The sequence below is a fragment of the Phacochoerus africanus genome, chromosome 4 (genome assembly GCF_016906955.1).
Source record: "Phacochoerus africanus isolate WHEZ1 chromosome 4, ROS_Pafr_v1, whole genome shotgun sequence".
Taxonomy (NCBI): Eukaryota; Metazoa; Chordata; class Mammalia; order Artiodactyla; family Suidae; genus Phacochoerus; species Phacochoerus africanus.
Genome location: NC_062547.1, coordinates 74,657,312 through 74,677,577, shown reverse-complemented (window position 1 = coordinate 74,677,577; position 20,266 = coordinate 74,657,312). Strand labels below are relative to the sequence as shown.

Genomic DNA, 20,266 nt, shown 5'->3' with positions numbered 1-20,266 from the left:
ACAGCTGTGACATAGATCACAGCTGCAGCTCAGATTTGACCCCTGGCCTGAGAACTTCCATATGCCACAGGTATGGCATAAAATAAAATAAATTCAGGGGTCCCGTCATGGCGCAGTGGTTAACGAATCCGACTAGGAACCATGAGGTTGTGGGTTCCATCCCTGGCCTTGCTCAGTGGGTTAAGGATCTGGCGTTGCCGTGAGCTGTGGTGTGGGGTTGCAGACGTGGCTCAGATCCTGCGTTGCTGTGGCTCTGGCGCAGGCCAGCGGCTATGGCTCCAATTCGACCCCTAGCCTGGGAACCTCCATATGCCTCAAGAGCAGCCCAAGAAATGGCAAAAAGACAAAAAAAATAAAAATTAAAAATAAAACATTGAGCTTGTGGCAGTTTGTTACAGCAGCCATAGGACACTCAACTTTCTCAAGTAGCCCCTTCTCATCACTTTGTTAACCTGTTGTTTTGTCTTCAAATCACTTACCAGGACCTGAGTTTTTGTGTGAGTGTGTTTATTGTCCATCAGTCCCACTACACAGGCAGTGATCTCCAGGGGGCAGAAATCTTATGTCTTGTTCTCTGATGTGTCCCCAGTGACCAAGCACATCTCCGATACAGAGCAAACATTTGTAAAAGGAAGGGGGAGGCTAGGGAAGGGATGGCCTCTTTAGAAAGATGAACACAGAGGCAAGCAATAGGGAGACATAAGGGAGTAAATATGTGTGTAGGAGGGAAGACTCGCTGTAGTACAATGGGATCAGTGGCATCTCTGAAGCACCAGGATGCAGGTTCAACCCCTGGGCCTCCACAGTGGGTTAAGGATCCTGCATCGCCACAGCTGAGGAACAGATCACAGCTGTGGCTCCCATTCAATCCCTAGCCCAGGAACTTCCACATGCTGCTGGTGTGGCATGGGAAATAACAAACAGGAGTTCCTGTTGTGGCTCAGTGGTAATCCGACCAGTATCCATAAGGATGTGGGTTCGATCCCTGGCCCCACTCAGTGGGTTAAGGATCCAGCATTGCCATGAGTTGAGGTGTAGGTCGCAGACAATGCTGGGATCTGGCGTTGCTGTGGTGAAGGCCGGCTGCTGCAGCTCGGATTGGACCCCAGGCCTGGGAAGTCCATATGCCTCAGGTGCGGCCCTTAAAAAACCAAAAAGAGGAGTTCCTGTTGTGACGCAGCAGAAACGAATCTGACTAGTAACCTTGAGGTTTCAGGTTCCATCCCTGGCCTCCCTCAGTGGGTTAAGGATCTGACATGGCTGTGAGCTGTGGTGTAGGTCGCAGACGCGGCTTGGATCCTGCGTTGCTGTGGCTGTGGTGTACGCCAGCAGCTGTAGCTCCGACCTGACCCCTAGCCTGTGAACTTCTATATGCCGCGGGTGCGGCCCTAGGAAGAAAACCAAAAAAACAAAAAACGAACAGGGAATGTCGTGACCGGCAGCCCCATCGCCTCTAGGGGGCGCAACGCCTCCTTGAAATTTCAAATCCTGACCAACGCCGGAACTCTGATGAGCGCCCCCAGGGTTGCAACCAGGGAGGGAAGACCGAGGGACTCGGATGTTGACAGGCGGAGGCTGGAGCCAATGATAAAGGCAAGCTGTATACGCTGCAGCCAATAACAGCGGCTGAAGGAGTGGCGTAAGCGGAAGTACAAAGGATAGACGGTCGGGAAAGTTCGATAAGCACCGAGCCTAACCAGTACTCTCGTGCTTGTGAGAAGACTAGGAGGCAAAGATGTCGGAGCGAAAAGTTTTAAACGTAAGTGTTGGGCGACTAAGGCTTTCCACCAGTGGTGGGACCTCTCGTAGCCAACGGAAGTGGGCTAATTATACCCTTCTAGTGGGACCTTTGCCTTGTTCCCAGCGGTCTGCACACTCCCCCCAATCACCTTCCGCGGAGGGTGGGCCTTCAGCTAAACCTCATCCTTGAGCCTGGAGTGTACCCCATCACCTTTGGGGGCGGAGCTTGGGTGTATTTACCAGATCTCTTCTCCTGATTGGATCTTCTCAAGGGAACTATCCAATCACTTTCCTTGGGGCGGAGCTTTCTTAAAATCGTGGTATTTCAGCTCTAAGCACCGCCGGCAGGGGGTCTATTTTAGCCAGTTCTGATCTTTGGGAAGGGTTAGGCTTATCTAAATTCAGCGTGCGGCTGGAGACTTTTCCAGTTGCCTTAAGTCTGCCAGCTCTTTTGGGGAAAAAAAAATCATTCCCTAACAGAACTGGTGTGTGTGTTGAGGGGGGGGCGGGGTCTGGAAAGCAGCATTCAGCTTCTGGAGAAGAAAACTCCGGAATTCTGAGTCCCTGTCCCCCACCGTCCAAGAGGGTGTGTGCTCCCAGGAAAGGAGTGAGCTCACCGGCCTGGGAGTGTGTAAACCCAGGATGTCAGGAAGGAGTAGAGAAGAGACCTCCAGACTGATGGCTCCGAGCCCAGGTTTCCAAGGTCAGTTTGATGTCTCTTTCCCTAACTCAGTGCTCTAATCTTTTAAACACCTGTGGTAAGAATCCAGCCACTGGAGTTTCTGTTGCAGCTCAGCGGCTTAAGAACCCAGCTAGTGTGCATGAGGATGCGGGTTTGATCCCTGGCTTCACTCAGTGGGTTAAGGATCCGGCATTGCTGCAAGCTGCGGCGTAGATGAAGGATGCGGCACAGATCGCAGATGCAGCTCTGATTTGGCAGCTGCAGCTAGGATTTGACCCTTAGCGCGGGAACCCCCATATGCTGCAGGTTTGGCACTGAAAAAAAAAAAAAGAAAGAAAGAAAAAGAAAAATCTAGCCCCAGTCACCTCACATTCCAGGACTTCATATGGGTGAAAGTTCTTCCATCCTGAGGATCTAACTGGGAGGCCATCTATTCCCATAACTTTCTGGTAAATACTTGTGTTTGCCAGGTACTGCTCTAAGTGCCATATTCACGAAGTCCTTGCAGGTGAACAAGTTATCCCTCCATCAGATGAGGAAACTCAGGCCCAGAGAGATTATGTAATAGCCAGAGAGTGGTGGAGTCAAACCCAGTACCCCCAGCTCTGTAATGTATGCTCCTAATCATGACACCAGTTTCCCCAAAGTCGTGTCCCTGGCTTTGCTTCTCACACTGTGTGACCTTGAGTAGCTGAAACCACCAGGATTCAGTTTCCTATGGGTATTCTGCTGTCTGTCTCAGGTCTTTGCAGGGATTGCATAAAGCAAGGGATGTAAAGCTCTAAATAGTATGTGGCACCTCGTAAGTGCTCAGAGCTCAAAGTGCTTTATTTTCTGTTTATCCTGCGTGGTGATTTTTAAACATAATCCAAACTCACCTTCCCCACATTTTCCATCTCAGGCTTCTGTGCAGAAAGAGTTAATACAACAGGCCTGAGGCTGCTGTCCTTAGAAAGGCCTGCTTGTGAGGAGTCCCCGTTGTGGCTCAGCAGTAATGTACCCGACTAGTGTCCATGAGGTTGTAGGTTCGATCCCTTGCCCTGCTCAGTGGGTTAAAGATCCGACGTTGCAGTGAGCTGTGGGGTAGGTTGCAGATGTGGCTTGGATCTGGCGTTGCTGTGGCTGTGGTATAGGCTGGCAGCTACAGCTCTGATTCAACCCATAGCCTGAGAACTTCATATGCCCTGGGTGAGGCCCTAAAGAAAGAGAAAGAAAGACCTGCTTCTGGAGTTCTCGTTGTGGCTTAGTGGGTTAAGAATCCAGCATAGGAGTTCCCATTGTGGCTCAGCGGGTTATGAACCTGACTAGTATCCATGAGGATGTGGGTTCGATCTCTGGTCTCGCTCAGTGGGTTAAGGATCCAGTGTTGCCACAAGTTCTGATGTAGGTCACAGATGTGCCTCGAATCTGGTAATGCTGTAGCCATGGTATAGGCCTCAGCTGCAGCTCTGATTCAATCCCTAGCCTGGTACTTCCATATGCTGTAGGTGAGGCTATAAAAAGGAAAAACAACAACAACAACACTATAAGGCCTCCTTGCAATGTTGTGCCTTGGCTGGCATCCAGGAACTTGAATTTCAGGGTGGTTCTCACTGTCCCTCGAAAAGGATGGCTCCATGAGCTTAAACCATTTGAACAAACCATGTGGTTATGCTGAGCACCTGCTCACCTCCTGGAGTCATCATCCATGCTGGGCAGAGGTGCCTGCATGACAGTCCCCAGTGAAAACCCTGGATGCTGAGTCTCTATGAGCTTCCCCGGGAGACATTTCACACGTGTTGTCACAGTTCACTGCTGAGGGAATGACTCCGTCAGGAAAAACTGGGAGCTGTTTCCGGTCTCCCTGGGCCCCACCCCACGTGCCTTTTCCCTTTGCTGGTTTTTCTCTGCATCCTTTTGCTGCAGTGAATAGTAGCTGTGAGCATATGTGTGTGCAGAGTCCTAGGAGTCTTCCTACCAAGTCATCGAAACTGGCAGTGGTCCTGGGGACCCAGACACAGCTCCCTGGGGCCCCTTCCCTCTACCCTGCCCCTGCGTCTGAAAGCAACTCCGCTGACACTTCTTCCTCCCCACAGAAATACTACCCACCTGACTTTGACCCGTCGAAGATCCCCAAGCTCAAGCTGCCCAAAGACCGGCAGTACGTGGTGCGGCTAATGGCCCCCTTCAACATGAGGTGAGCATCCCCGCGGGGCCCAGCGCCTGGCGTCCACAGAGAGCGGCCATCCCCAGTGCCCAGACCAAGGCACCAGTCCTGGCTCAGATGTGGACCCAGTGAGCCAGTGATCAGGCCAGACCTGGCTTTCCTGCCGTTCAGGATTAATCTCCCTGGCCACTCGGAGCTCCCAGCCAGTTCCTGCCTCAAGATCTGGATCACTGGTAGCAAAAGTGTGAGCACAGTGTGGGCTCCTGGACATACGTTCACTTCCTCCAACGGCCCTGTCCCTTCTGCCCTAGCACCTTTGCCTGGGCTCTTCCCTCTGCCTGGAACACCCTTCCTTCTGCCCTCACATGGCTGGCTCTCGTTCACCTTTCAGGGCTTGGCCTAAACCTCACCCCCTCAGAGAGGCCCTCCTATCTCCAAGCCGTCCCCCTCCATCACCCCCGCCCCTGTCCCCCAGTCCCCAGACCTGTCCTTCACACCTATCGGAATCATGTTATCTTGCCGATTCGAAGCCCCACAGTTTTTCACATCCTAGCACATCTGCGGTGAAGTGGTGAGCAAAGACAGCTTTGTTGGTGAAACTCGGCACGTGTTTCCATGCTGTCGGTCTCCTCCTTTTCTCTCTGTCCCTCCTTCCTTCATTTGTCTCCCTCAGCAGCCATTTATTGAGCATCTATGGGGCACCAGGGACACTGTAGGGATCAAGACTTGACCCCGTGGCGCCCCAGTCTGGCGGGGAGTAGAGGAAGAGCTCAGGAGTATTCAGGAAGGGCCTATGCAGGGCCCATAAACTGTCCCGGGAGAGTGTGACTGGATGGTGGCAGGAAAGGGAGGGGACTTCACTGGGGCGGCGGGGAAATTTTGGGAGCAGTGCCTGCAGAGCCGGGGACTGAAAGGAGGGAGGGGGTCACAGGCTGTGGGTCTGGAGGTGGGACCAAGCTGGGTGTCTGTAGCTGGGCCCGGGGAGCCCGGGGGCTGAGTGGGAGGGACCAGAGGTGGGCAGGGTGCAGGAGCTCTGCGCCACTGCTTGCGTCATCCCTCCTGGCGGAGTCTTCCCACTGGAGGTCAGGATGCCCCATGAACACCAGGCTTGCTTCTGGGAGTATGTGACAGGCAAGTCTCACCTCTGGGTAGTCTGGGTAGTCTAGCTTCCCAAGAAGGTGCCACTTGGATGGAGACCCAGACAGCTGTTAGTGAGAAGAGCACGCCTGCTCAGGGGAACCCGTACACACGGTGGGGCAGGCTTCTAGGGAGGGAGTTCCCCATCCCTGGAGGTATGCAAGCCCCTGGAGGTATGCAAGCAGCCATCTGCCAGAATGCTAAAGCATCCTACTGGTAGGAACCAGGGTCCTGGAGATATGCCGTCTTAAGTCCCTGTCCTGTCGCACAGGTGTAAGACATGTGGAGAGTATATCTACAAGGGCAAAAAGTTCAACGCCCGCAAAGAGACGGTGCAGAACGAGGCCTACCTGGGCCTACCCATCTTCCGCTTCTACATCAAGTGCACACGCTGCCTTGCAGAGATCACCTTCAAGGTAGGCCGGTCCTGGAGTTCCCGTTGTGGCTCCGTGGTTAACGAATCCGACCAGGAACCATGAGGTTGCGGGTTTGATCCCTGGCCTCGCTCAGTGGGTTAAGGATCCAACGTTGCCGTGAGCTGTGGTGTAGGTCGCAGAGGCAGCTTGGATCTCGAGTTGCTGTGGCTCTGGCGTAGGCCGGCAGCTGCAGCTCCGATTAGACCCCTAGCCTGGGAACCTCCATATGCTGCGGATATGGCCCTAGGAAAAAAAAAAATGCAAAAAAGACAAAAAAAAAAAGGGTAGGCCGATCCTGCCTCCTCTGGGGGTCACCACTCCTGTCCTCCCCACCCAGGGAAACTCTGCTTCACCTTCTCCCCAGGAAACAGCGCATGTTTGGGGCAAAGTTCACCACAGTGCTGGCTCTAGAGGCGGAAAACTGGAAGCAACCTAGATGTGCAGCATCGGGGGGTTTGAGGGAGAAGCTGGTATGCCGTGGAGTATCGCACAGCTGACAGCCATCACGTTTTCACTTTGTTGCCCCACGGGTGGTATTACATATTTGTGGAAAAGAGGAAGAGAACTTACAGTTTCCTCGTCACATATTTTCATACTGTTTGAGTACATTTTTTGCCAGAGGCTTTTTTCCTTCAGTTGAAAATCAGAATTTAATTAAACAAAAAGTATACTTTTATGTATTATTAATTATGTATATGTGATCTATATGCCATACAGTTCTCTCTCTTTTAAAATATATAATTCAGTGGTTTTTTAGCATATTTCTAAGATACTAAGCTCTCTATCTAATTCCAGGACATTCTTATCACCCCCAAATTAAGCCTCATCCCCATCAGCAGTCACTCCTCACCCCTCTCCACAGTCCCTGACAACTGTGAATCCACTCTGTCTCTGCATTTGCTTATTCTGGACGTTTCCCATCCATGGAATCCCACACTGGGTGTCCTTCTGTGTCTGCTTCTCTCACTGAGCATCATGGTCTCCAGATCCGTTCACATCGTAACAAGTGTCAGTGATTCTCTCCTTTTTTTTTTTGCTTTTTAGGGCTGCACCCATGGCATATCGAGGTTCCCAGACCAGGGGTCCAGTCAGAGCTACAGCTACTGGCCTACACCACAGCCACAACAACTCGGGATCCAAGCTGTGTCTGTGACCTACACCACAGCTCATGACAATGCCGGATCCTTAACCCACTGAGTGAGGCCAGGGATCGAACCCACAACTTCATGGCTCCTAGTCGGATTCGTTTCCACTGCACCATGACGGGAACTCCTCTCTCCTTTTTAAGGCTGGATAATATCCACTGTATGGATGGACCACATTTTGTTTAACTATTTGTCAGCTAATAGATATTTGGGTTGTCTCCAGAAAATGATTTTTTTTTACCTGAATTAGGAAGTATACATATATTTGGAAATTATGAAAACACATGAATTTTTTAAAGACTAGAGAAACTATGGCAAAATTCATGAATTGGCCTTCCTGGTGAAGAATTTCAGCTGATTAAATAACTAGGATTGTATGTATATATATATATACTTATATATGTCTATCAGTCTATGATAAAAACAGAATTCAAACAGTACTACAGGATTAACACTGAAAAATTAATTTACTCTTCCTGGAGTTCCCATTGTGGCTTAGTGGAAACAAATCTGACTAGCATCCATGAGGATGCAGGTTCAATCCCTGGCCTCGCTCAATGAGTTAAGGATCTGGTATTGCCATAACCTGTAATATAGGCCAGTGGCTATAGCTCCCATTTGACCCCTAGCTTGGGAACCTCCATATACCATGGGTGCAGCCCTAAAAAGACAAAAAAAATTTTTTAAATAAAAGATAACCATCCATGATTTACCATTCCTCTCTGCCCAGCCAGCCCCCATGAATAGAAACTTATAACAGGGAGTTCCTGTTGTGGCGCATTGGAAATGAATCTGTTACCCATGATGATGTGGGTTCAATCACTGGCCTCGCTCAGTGGGTTAATGATTTGGTGTTCCCATGAGCTGTGATATAGGTCGCAGATGTGGCTTGGATCCCGTGTTGCTGTGACTGTGGTATAGGCTGGCAGCTACAGCTCTGATTGGACCCCTAGCCTGGGAACCTCCATATGCTGCAGTTGTGGCCCTAAAAAGACAAAAAGAAAAAGAAACTAACAGTGGATCAGTGCTGTTAACCAAATTCCAGACATGATGCAGATTTCACTTTTCCTACTAATGTCACCTTTCTGTTCCAGGGTCTCATCCAAGATAGCAGGTTACATTTTGCCTGTCCATTTTATACACGCAAATAGGAGCATGTGCTGTACACACTGGATGTGTAATTTATAGTCAAGGGGGAAGTGTTCAGTACGCGTGCACACACACATATGACAGAAAAGATGTGTGTGGAGCCCCAGAGACTTTTATTTACAAACTTGTGGAGGATGAAGGGCAGCAGGGTGGCAGTGGGCAGGTGGAGAAGGGTCTGGAAGTCCACACTGGGGAGTCCAGGGTTTCTGGAGAAGGGGGCAGGAGCACTGGAGAGAAAGAACTGTAGTCATGCTCGAAGCAGTAAGACAAGAAAAAAAGGCTCTGTGTTAGGGGGAGTGAAATACGGGCAGAAGGTGTTCCAGGCTGCTGGCTGCTGTTCAGCAGAAGCTTCCAGTGCCCCGGGACGCAGGAGCTGATGTCTGCCCTTCCTCCCTCCCAGACAGACCCCGAAAACACAGACTACACCATGGAGCACGGAGCCACTCGGAACTTCCAGGCCGAGAAGCTCCTGGAGGAGGAGGAGAAGAGAGTGCAGAAGGAGCGGGAGGACGAGGAGCTGAACAACCCCATGAAGGTGAGCCGGGGGCCGCCTGTGCATGTGTGGGTGCTGATAGAGTCGGTGCCCCTTCCTGCATCGGGCATCTGGGCAGGGTGATGGGGTAGGGAGTGTGGTCGGCGGAACTCTTAAGATGTTCCCAAGACCCACCAGCTCCTGGTCACCTGCTCGCATTGTCCCAGGACTGTGTATTCAAGAAGCTTATTCCAGTGATCATGTTATGTTAGATTAAACTGTGGTGCGGTCAACCTCTTGGGAGGGGAATTATCCAGATGGGCCCATTAATCTGGGTCTAGAGTCAGAGACAGAGGATGTCAGACATATGAGGGAGGGACATTGTAGAAGGGGCTGTGTGGCAGGGAACAGCAGGCAGCCCCTCTGAGCTGAGACCAGTCCCCAGTCAACATCCAGCAAGAAGGCAGTGCCCTCAGTTCCACAGCCAAAAGGAACTGAACTCGAGTTCCCGTTGTGGCTCAGTGGTTAACAAATCCGACTAGGAACCATGAGGTCGCAGGTTTGATCCCTGGCCTTGCTCAGCGGGTTAAGGATCTGGCATTGCCATGAGCTGTGGTGTAGGTCACAGACGCGGCTCGGATCCTGCGTTGCTGTGGCTCTGATGTAGACCAGCGATTGCAGCTCTGATTAAACCTCTAGCCTGGGAACCTCCGTATGCTGCAGGTGCGGCCCTAAAAAAGGCAAAAAGAAAGAAAAAAAAAAGGAACTGAACTCGTCAGCCTGAATGAGCTCGGAAGAGGGCCCTTGACCCTTGATCTGAACCTGGTGAGACCCTGCCAGAGAACCCAGCCTTGCCAGGCCAGACTCCCAACCCACAGAAACCGTGAGAGAGTGAATTTGTATTGTTTTAGTCCACTGGGCTGGTGGCAGATTGTTGCACAGCAAGAAAAAACCAATATGACGAGGCAGGAAGTTGGACTTCAGAACATAAGGAGCTTCCTGCTGCTGGCTGCCCTGCAGTTTCCTAAGGATTTTCCCGTGACTCACTAGGCCAGTAGAGGGGTTAAGACTAGAAACACGGATGGAAAAGTTTTCTTGACCATTTCCTGGCTGTGTCACCTTGGCCAAGGCACTTGGCCTCATCTATAAAATGAGATCGAAATTGCACCCCCGGATGCACTGTGGTGAAGATTAAATGAGTTCATACACACACAACTCAGAATGGGGCCCGGCATGCTGGAATTCGTAAGTGCTGATGCTGTTGTAGTTCTTCCTTAAAGGAGTTATTTTTATCTTTAACTGGAAATTTGTGTTGTTTTTCTCAGAAATAGTAGGCTGTCCACGTTCCTTCCCCTCTCCTTTCACCCCCACAATCCCCGTCTGTTCCTGGACCCTCATGCCTCTGCCAGCCGTGTTTTCTGAGGAAGCCAAGTCAGAGCTGATCTGACTTTTTTAGTGGCCGTGCAGAGCCACAGGGAAGGAAATAGGCCTTAGAGACACAATTTTCTCTATTCCCGGAACTGCCTCAGGTCTGTCCATGTGCTACTCTACTTCTTGCTACACTGGCCAGCACAGGGGTATTACTCTGGTATTGGTTAACTGTCACTGTGTAACAAGTTGCCCCCAAACTTTGTGACTTCAAGCATTTATTATCCCACAGTTTCTGAGAGTCAGGCATCCAGGAGCAGCTTAGCTGGATGATCCTATCTTGGGGTCCTTCATGAGATCACATTGAAGCTGTGAGCGGGGGCTGCCTCATCTGAAGGCTCAACTGGGGCTGGAGGAGCCACCTCCAGAATGGTTCCCACATGTGGCTCTTGGCTGGAGGCCTCAGTTCCTCTCGACAGGGGCCTTTCCACAGTTCTCCTTGAGCCTCCTCACAACATGGGGGCTCCCCCCACCCCAGTAAAAGTGCTAGAGAAAACAAGGAGGAGCCCAGGGCCTTTTATGACCTGCCTCAGAAGTGACACACTGTCATTGGTCTGTTCAGAAGTGAGTCCCTAAACCCTCCCGCCCTCATGGGGAAGGGCAATGGGCTCTACCTTTGGAAGGAAGGAGTGTGAAAGAATTTGTGGGGAGTTCCTGTCATGGCTCAACGGAAATGAATCCAGCCAGTACCCATGAGGTTGCAGGTTCGATCCCTGGCCTCGTTCAGTGGGATAAGGATCCCTGCTGCGAGCTATGGCTTAGGCCGGAAGCTGCAGCTCCGATTCAGCTCCTAGGCTGGGAACTTCCATATGCCACGTGTGTGGCCCTAAAAAGCAAAAAAAATAAAAGAAAAGAATTCATGGACATGTTTTCAAATCATTACAACTGCCATTTCCCAGAGGGTTAATTTAACAAGGTCACACAGCCAGGAAGCAGCAAGGCAGGAGTCATACCCAGCCCTGCCTGACTCCAAAGCCGTCTCTGAGACCTGGGTCTGCCAACCTCCTCTCTCGGCCCCTCAGTTTCCTCATCTGTAAAATGGGGGTTGCTGCAAAGATTCAATGAGATTATGTTTGGAAGCATCTTAGCCTGGGTCCTGGCACATAGCAATTGCTCAGATCCTTTTCAATCTTACTGTTATTTTTACTAAGGGATGGAGCCAGGCTGGAAGTCCAGGCCATCTGGCTTTATCCCTGAGCAGCCATGTGGCCTTAGGCGATCACTTTCCCTCCCTGAGCCTCTGTGTTCCGAGCTGTGACATGGGTGCAGCTCTGGGGTTCGAGGCACCGGGGTAGGGGGTCATACCCTGGCCCTTGGCGACCCCCAAGGCCAGGCCGGCCTCATGGAGGAGTGAGGTCCTAGCACACTCAGCCCCCCATCATGGTCCCTGCCAGGTACTGGAGAACAGAACCAAGGACTCCAAGCTGGAGATGGAGGTTCTGGAGAACCTGCAGGAGCTCAAGGACTTGAACCAGCGACAGGCCCATGTGGACTTTGAGGCCATGCTGCGGCAGCACCGCCTGTCAGAGGAGGAGAGGCAAAAGCGGGAGCAGGAAGAGGACGAGAGGGAGACGGCGTGAGTCAGGGCGGGCGGGCAGGCTGGAGGGTCCCCGGTGCACCCCCCTGCCACACAGCCTTTGTGGGGCCCTTCCCTCTGGCTGGAATCCCCCCTCCAGATCCTTCATGGCTCCCATGAGTGTCACCGTCTCAGGGAGGCCTTCCCCACGCCCTCTCCCCATCTCACGTTCTCTCTCTTGGTGTCAGTAACCACCCCTGGGTTTGATGGTTAATTACAGAGGAAAAAGGTTCATGGGACAAAGTCAGGGCCCAGGCGCAGACTTTGTGTCCTCTCCTGGTGGATTCCCACAGGACAGGATTAATTAGCCCAGAATGAGACATGATAGCACGGGTGGGGTGGGTTCCTCAGGGAGGTGCATGAGACCCAGCCCCCAGCCCAGGTTCTCCTTGGGGCCAGTCGTGAAGGCGCCTCTGCCTGGCAAGGCCAAGACTCCAGACTCCAGGAGGAGAGCAGGTGCCTGTGGAGACCCATGTTTGCACAGACAGTGTAGGGTCAGGGAGCGCCCCCATCAGTGAGGGTGGTCGAACCCCCAGAGTCCAGTTCCAGATGCCCCCCAGAGCCAGCCTGGTGAGTGGCCTTCCCAGGATGTGGCCTCAGACCTGCATCTGTGTTCAAGCTTGTCCATGACACCTCCCACTCTCTGGAACCTTCTTGCTGATTCCCCTCTTTCTGAATTTATCATCTGTCCTCCCTTGTTGAGAGGCCAATCAGGGACTTGGTTGACCTTTGCATCGGGGCCTGAAACAGGGTCAGGTGCATAGTAGGTGCTCAGTCAGCATTACTGGGTTGGCAGGTCAGTAATACTGTAAATAGTGAGAGGAGTCTGCATTTATCGAGCTCCCTCTGGGTACCAGGCACTGTTTTGAGTATGGCCCCATTGTGGTGATTGAGAGCACTAAGATTTGGGAGCTCCAGGTAAGGCCGTGACCCAGGTGCCCCAGCCAGAGTTTGAATCCAGACAGGCTGGTTCCAGCCTCCAGGCGCTAAACCACCCCACTGGGCTCAGTTGCCGAAGATCTTTTCCTAAGAATTATTTGTGTACGCCCATCCCCACTCAGCACAGTCAGGAGGGGGTAGCCATTTGGTGCACCTCCGCAGGGGTGTCCCGGCCACTGTCCCCCCACAGAGCACATCTGCAAGTCCCACATTCTGTCCCGCAGGGCCTTAGTGGAAGAATCTAGGAAACGAAGACTCCTGGAAGACTCTGATTCAGAGGAGGATGCTGCTCCCACCCAGCCCTGGCCTGCCCTCCGGCCCAACCCCACCGCCATCCTGGACGAGGTGAGTGGGGCTGCCTGCATCTCCATGTGCTCTCAGGAGAAGCAGGGAAAGAGTAAGCCAGGGGTTGGCTTAACTTCGTCTTGAAAGGCCAGATAGTCTGTGCTCAACTCTGCTGTCGTGGTAGCACAAACCGGCCATAGATCATGTTTAGCTAAGTGGGCGTGGCTGTGTGCCAGTTAAACTTGATTTACAAAGACAGGTGGCAGGCCTACAAGACTAGTTTTCCACCCCTGCTTCAGCTGAAGAAACAAGGAGAGAGACTCCCCAAGATTAGAGCCATCAGGCAGACATTTATTTCTCAGTCCCATAATAGTCCTGGGCTGGACTTCCAGGCGGCCCTGGTCCATGCAGTCATTCAGGAATCTAGGCTCCTCCCTTCTCTTTGTTCTGCCCTGTCCCAGAACATGGACTCCAGCTCTGTGGTCTTGTAGCCAAGTTGAGCTACAAGGGAGGCTGAGAGCTGCCCAAGTGTCCTCATTGTCGTGCTGTCCTGAGGATGAAGCCCTCACTGCAGTGTCTGCATCCTGGCCAATGGAAAGGGGTAGGGCGGAGGAGGACATGGAGGGGTCACTCTACCTATTTGGTTGAGCACAACCTTTTGCTCACATCCCATTGGTCAGAATTGAACCAACTGATCATCCCTCTGCAAAAGGGGCTGGGAAACATAGTCTTTCACAGAGGCAGCCATGTTCCAGCTGAAAATTCTTTAACTGTCAGAAGAGAGTGGGTTTGGGGGTCATGTACTGTCATCCATTAATCTTTTTATGTGGAACCAAGATGTTAGAGCAGGAAGGGGCTGTCAGGAAAGGAAGGGGGAAAGAGAGTGAGAGAAACAAGAGGACAGGAGAGATTTTTGTGGAGGGGTCACCACGACCCCTCCTGGGGAAAGGGCTGTGGGGTCTTGGAGCAGAAGTAAATAGAGGCGGAGAGTCTGGAGCATTGAGGCTTCAAGTAGGTTTATTGATGGCCAGGAGCACTGAGAAAAGGTTCAGCCTCTCCCTTGTTAAGAGGGTAGTTAGTTTTGTAGGGGCTCGTGTCAGGGTTCCTCTTTTTTTTTTTTTAATTTCAAGTAGAGCAAAAGATTGAAGTTACTTTTTTTTTTTTTTGTCTTTTTGCTATTTCTTTGGGCCGCTCCCGCGGCATATGGAGGTTCCCAGGCTAGGGGTCGAATCAGAGCTGTAGCCACTGGCCTACGCCAGAGCCACAGCAACGCGGGATCCGAGCCGCGTCTGCAACCCATACCGCAGCTCACGGCAACGCCAGTATAGTTAACCCACTGAGCAAGGGCAGGGACCGAACCCGCAACCTCATGGTTCCTAGTCGGATTCATTAACCACTGCACCACGACGGGAACTCCTTTTTTTGCTTTTTAAGGTCACACCCATGGCATATGGAGATTCCCAGGCTAGAGGTCAAATCGGAGCTACAGCTGCCAGCCTACACCACAGCTCACGGCAACGCCAGATCCTTAACCCACTGAGCAAGGGCAGGGATCAAACCCACAACCTCATGTTTACTAGGAGAATTCATTTCTGCTGCTCCACAATGGTAACTCATGAAGGTGCTTTCAAAGCAATCTGACCTTGAATGATTTTCCCCCTAGTCTTTCATAGTTATCATGCTGTAGCAAAAATATTTTTCTTATGGCCTTACCCATGGCATATGGAAGTTCTCAAGCCAGGAATTGAACCAGCGGCTCCACAGTGACTTGAGCCACTGTAGTCAGATTCGTAACCCACTAGGCCACAGTGGAAACTGCTCATAGCTAATCTGACAGTGGACTTTTCATTTTATTTCGCTTTACACAAAGTTCACCATAAATTTTTGGAGTTCCCTGGTGACCTAGCAGTCAAGGATCTGGCGTCATCACTGTAACGGCTTAGGTCGCTGCTGTGGCCTTGGAACTTCCAAATGTCATAGGCACAACCAAAAAAAAAAAAAGTTTCACCTTGAGTTTTATGGAAGCGTCTCCCTTTCCATCCCTCTATTCCCTTTTTCTATTCCCTTGTTTTAGTTTAATGATGAATACAACTGGCCTAAACAGGCCTGGGACAGATACATATGACTCTCAGCACCCAGCCTGCTATCATGAGTGTTCGATAAAAGGTGAAGGACAGGAGTTCTTGTTGTGGCTCAGCAGGTTAAGAACCCAACGACTATCCATGAGGATGAGGGGATGAGGGTTTGATCCCTGGCCTCTCTCAGTGGGCTAAGGATCCAGCATTGCCGTGAGCTGTGGTGTAGATCGCCTAAGTGGCTCGGATCCCACATTGCTATGGCTAGGATGTGGGCCAGCAGCTTTAACTCCTATTCAACCCCTCCCTAGCCTGGGAACGTCCACATGCCACAGGTGCAGTCCTAAAAAGACAGAACAAACAAATAAAAGATGATGGTGAGCTGATCATCTGCTTGCTCATCCACCCTCCCCCTTCCCCAGATGGTGAGCTCTGTGAATGCAGCTTCCTGCCAGCATGCTGTCCCTGCACCACGAGCTCCCAGCTCCACCAGGGCCTCCTGCATCTAGTGGTTTCCTTTATTTATTTATTTATTTTTTATCTTTTTAGAGCTGAACCTGTGGCATGTGGAGGTTCCCGGGCTAGGGGTCGAATAGGAGCTGTAGCTGCTGGCCTGCACCACAGCCAGAGCAACGTGGGATCCAAGCCGCATCTGCAACCTACACCACAGCTCACAATAATGCCGGATCCTTAATCTACTGAGCAATACCAGGGATTGAACCCAAGTTCTCATGGATTCTAGTCAGATTCGTTTCTGCTGAGCCACGATGGGAACTCCAGTTCCTCTGTTTAAACATCAGACAAATAAAAGGGGTCCCTCCTGGTGTGATTGAAGAGCTGGAGGTGCAACCAAGTCCCTTTCTGCCTCCTTCTAACTAGTCCTCACAGCGGGTGCCTGCATCTTCCTTCATTCCTTCAAACACATTGATTGGGCACCTGCTTGTGCCAAGAACCTTGTGCTACACTGCAGCCCCAGGACTGAACAAGACAGGACCCTACAGCGTAGCTGGGGAGGCAGTTAATAAGGCAGTAGAGGGCACTGTGGGCACAGACATGCAGCACTCACTTGAACTGTGAGGGAAGGCTTCTCAAGGGAGCAGATGCTTGAGATGGGTATTGAAGGATGAGTAGGAGTTCACCAAGTGAATTAGAAACAAAGGGAACATTCCAGGTGGAGGGAATGGTGTAGGTAAGATGCAGAGGTGAGCAGCCATGGTGTGATTTAGGAAATGTAAGTGTGTGTGGGATAAGTGCAGGGTGTGTGGGATAGAAAATGGGCAGAGGCCTCGAGTGCCAAGCTTAGGGCCATGGGGAGCCACAGAGGAATTTAGAGCAGGGGAGAGAGTTGGTCAGTACAGAAGAGGGAGTGGGAGTGGTAAAGACCTTGATTCAGCAGGAGGTTAGGAGCCTGGAGGCCAGAGAAAGGGTGGGATCTGAGCCAGACCACCCAGTCATGCCATACACCTGCCTCCCCACCTGCAGGCCCCAAAAGCCAAGAGGAAGGTGGAGAGCTGGGAGCGCAGCGTGGGCACCCTTGGCAGCAGGCCGCAGCTGTCAGGCTTAGTCGTGGTGAAGAAAACAGACTTGGACCGCAGCATCCAGCGAGGCCTGGCCCCACCAAGTAGGTTCCCTGGGTCTGGGAAGCTGAGTACAGTGCCATAGAAGGCCACTAGGTGGCAGCAGTGCCCCCAGTGTGGTTCCTGATCCTCTGGAGTGCAAGGGCCAGGCCAGGTGTGCCTTCAGCTGGGTGTGAGGGAAGAAGAAGCTGGGGCTTCGTTTTTTTGTTTGTTTTTAGTTTTTTTTTTTTGGTCTTTTCAGGGCCACACCCGTGGCATATGGAGGTTCCTAGGCTAGGGGTCTAACCGGAGCTGCAGCTGCCAGTCTATACCACAGCCACAGCAATGTCGGATCTGAGCCACATCTGCGACCTACACCACAGCTATGGCAATGCCGGATCCTCAACCCACTGAGCGAGGCCAGGGATCGAACCCGCAACTTCACGGTTCCTAGTCAGATTTGTTTCTGCTACGCCATGACGGGAACTCTTTTTTTTTTTTTTGTCTCCTTTTTTCTCTTAATTACAAAAGGAGCAAGTGTTTGCTTTCAAAACCCAAGTCTGGTAGAGGTGTATAAGATAAATTGTGTGATCCCGCGACTGCCCGTACTCCCATCTTCATTGTCTGTAGACATGCACCCCAGCCTCCCCAGCCAGTTCCTGGGCATCTGCATTTCAGTGGTTATGTCAAGGATGCTCTGTGTGTGTGGCTTCCCTGGACCCTCAGGAGTTGGAGAACTAGGGTGGGGTTGGCCCAGTGAGCTAGAAAGAGCAGGATTCCAAGGCAGACAGCCTGGGTGCAGATCCCCACACCTCCGAGTGCTCATTCTGCCCTTCATCTTCCTGTTCTGGAAGATGCGAATGACAGGACCAGCCTCATAGGGCCTGTAGGGTTTGGGGCTGATTCCATGAGCCACTGCATGTCAAGCACCTGCCTTAGATCCTGGCACCCAGCTGGCCTTCTGTATGCCCAGGCCATTGTATCAGAACACTTATTACCCCGTTTAATCAGAGGATGAGACCGAGGCCCAGAGAGGCGAAGCCACTTGCCCAGAGCCACACAGCGAGGGTGGGTAGTGGAGCCAGGATCTGCCCTTCTTGGTCACTGTGGTACACAGTTTCACTTGGGACTTGGAACATTTCTGTTTTCTGTGTGGCACCCCGGCACGGGTGCCCGGGTCGCTTTTCGGAAGTGGAGGTGCTGGGCGTGTGGGTTTAAGCTGCGATGGAGCCACCCGGCATTTTCCACAAAGGTTGCAAACAGGGAGGAATGGCCAACCCCACTCTCCAGACCTCACCCAGCCCTCCCCAAACTGCCCTGAGGTGGACGCCAGGGACAAGGAGCCACTGTGGGCTAGCTCTCACCTCTCCCCCAGGCACAGTGATGAACGGAAAGACAGCCGAGCCTTCGCCCCAGGCGCCTGGCCCCTCCTCCCTGAGCCAACTGGGTGTGTATTCCGACAGTGAGGACAGTAGCGGCAGCAACTGAGCCCTGCCCCCAGGCCCTTCCTGGGTCAAGGCCACAGCCAGCTCCAGCCTTCCCTTGGGACCAACCAGAGTCACTACCGGACAAGCATGAGTGTCCTTCAGAGCTGGCGGGGCCTGCAAGGCATCATCTGAGGAACTCAGTTTCTCTCCTGCCCCCACCCTCCAGCCCTCCCCAGCTCACCCCTGGACAGCCCCGGAGCAGCTGCCCGCAGGCTTCACGGTCGTCTCTAGGACAGTCCCGAGATGTCGGCTGTTTGTTGGGCACATGAGTGAGCCCATCCACCAGTGGTGGTCTGGTTGCATCCCTTCCCACCACAGAACCACCTGGAACCAATAAAATGAACTTGTAGTCTGGCCTGGGCACCGTCTCTCTGCCAGCACCTGAGGAGAGGGCTGCAGAACCACACAACCCCGTGGGTCCTGGTGTCCTGACTCGGAGAAACTACGAGATAGTAAACATTCACCATTGAGTGTGTCACTTCGGGGATAATTTGTGAAACAGCAATAAAAGGTTAGTATGGTCATATGACCAGCAAGTCTGATTACAAAGCTCACGTTCTTTCAAGGTTGCCAGACTTCAACTTGCGCAGTCCCCTCCAACCGCAGTATTTTCTAGTTGAAGGTCCTGTGCCCCTGTCAGACGCCTCCACAGCCTGATCATCCCTGATCTCTCCCACCCCTCCCAGCGTTCCAGACATCAGCCCTCTCTACACACACACTCACAGACTTCCATCTGCCATCCGCACATGAGGCTCCGGGTTTTTCACTGCCACAGTTTGGGGAATAAGATGCCCCCACTTTGGGGATCTGCTTTTCTATGATGATTTCCCTGGTTAGGGACGGCATGCAGAATGGACAGCATCCAGACAGGACCCGGGGGCCTGATTCCAAAGTTCTGATATGGGGACAGAAGCTGGCTCACACTGGCAGCTGGTGAGACCTGTCGCCTCCTGCATTTATTTCTCTTGCACTTAGCAGCATCGTGTGTGTGGCTTAAAATCGGCCATGGCAGGACTACTTACACCATGGAAATCGGCAGGTGCTGTGAATCGGTCCCCCACGCCAGAGCCAGTTCTGAAGCATGTACCAGCCCAGCACTGCCTGTTGTCCCCCAACTCAGCCTCCTTAGTCACTGCCTGGAACTGGGGCCATTCAGAGATTCTGGGTTAAGATAAGTCATCTAGCTTATGTAGTTGCAAAAGGAGATTGAGGGGTTGGGGGTTCTTTGGTTCATTTTGATTAATTCTTTCAGATTGTTCCCTGAACTTCCTTTGCTCTTGATCCACTGCCATTTTTGCCATGTATGTGCACCACTTGTTACTATTATCTACTTAATATTATTGTTTACCTAACTCCTTTCTAAAGCACTTGTCACCAAACTATGGTCCGCGGACCAAACCTGGACCATGGTCTGCCTTTAGAAATCAAGTTTTGTTGCCACACTAACATGCCCACTTGTGTGCGGGCCATCCATGGCTGCCCTCACTCTCTGGCTGCAGAGGTGAGTGGTTAAGACAGTGATTCTGTGACCGGCAGAACCAAAATATTTACTCTCAGACCCCCTATCGAGATGGCTTGCTGCCTCCTGTCTAGGTCACCCAACTGCTCCCCGCAGCCTCCAGTGGGAGGTGGCCAGGACAGCCCCGACCCCAACTTCTAGGCTCATGCTGTTCTGCAGCTCTGCTGGCTGAGCCAGCTCCCCTCTCCTTCGTGTGACACAGTGGATAGAGTACACAGGGTCCATTTATACAGTGATGAGAACAGCTAACATCAGTGAAGCACAGATACCTGCCAAACCTCTGCTAAGCTCTTCATGCAAACTCATTTGTTTCAGTTTCCCAATAAAAACTGGGAAATAAGAAATCCATTTGCTCATTCCAAACAATTATTGCCCAGCTCTGTTTTAGGCACTGAGGCTACAGCAGTAAAGAAAGAGTTCCCGCTCTTAAAGGTGACATTCCCATTGGAAAATGGGGGGTAATGGACTAAACATATCTAAATATCATAATGTTATAAACAAATGATATTAAAAG

The 20,266-nt window shown here is 51.9% G+C and overlaps 1 protein-coding gene across 1 annotated transcript; it reads left to right on the top strand.

The window, feature by feature from the left end:
* Nucleotides 1-1,650: 1,650 nt before the first annotated feature.
* Nucleotides 1,651-18,775, top strand: YJU2 (YJU2 splicing factor homolog). Its single transcript, XM_047777484.1, has 8 exons — nt 1,651-1,759; nt 4,498-4,598; nt 5,977-6,121; nt 8,816-8,950; nt 11,710-11,891; nt 13,055-13,175; nt 16,673-16,811; nt 18,122-18,775. Exons 1-8 carry the CDS (start codon nt 1,736-1,738, stop codon nt 18,232-18,234), a joined length of 960 nt encoding a protein of 319 aa, XP_047633440.1. The 5' UTR covers nt 1,651-1,735; the 3' UTR covers nt 18,235-18,775.
* The last annotated feature ends 1,491 nt before the right edge of the window (nt 18,776-20,266 follow it).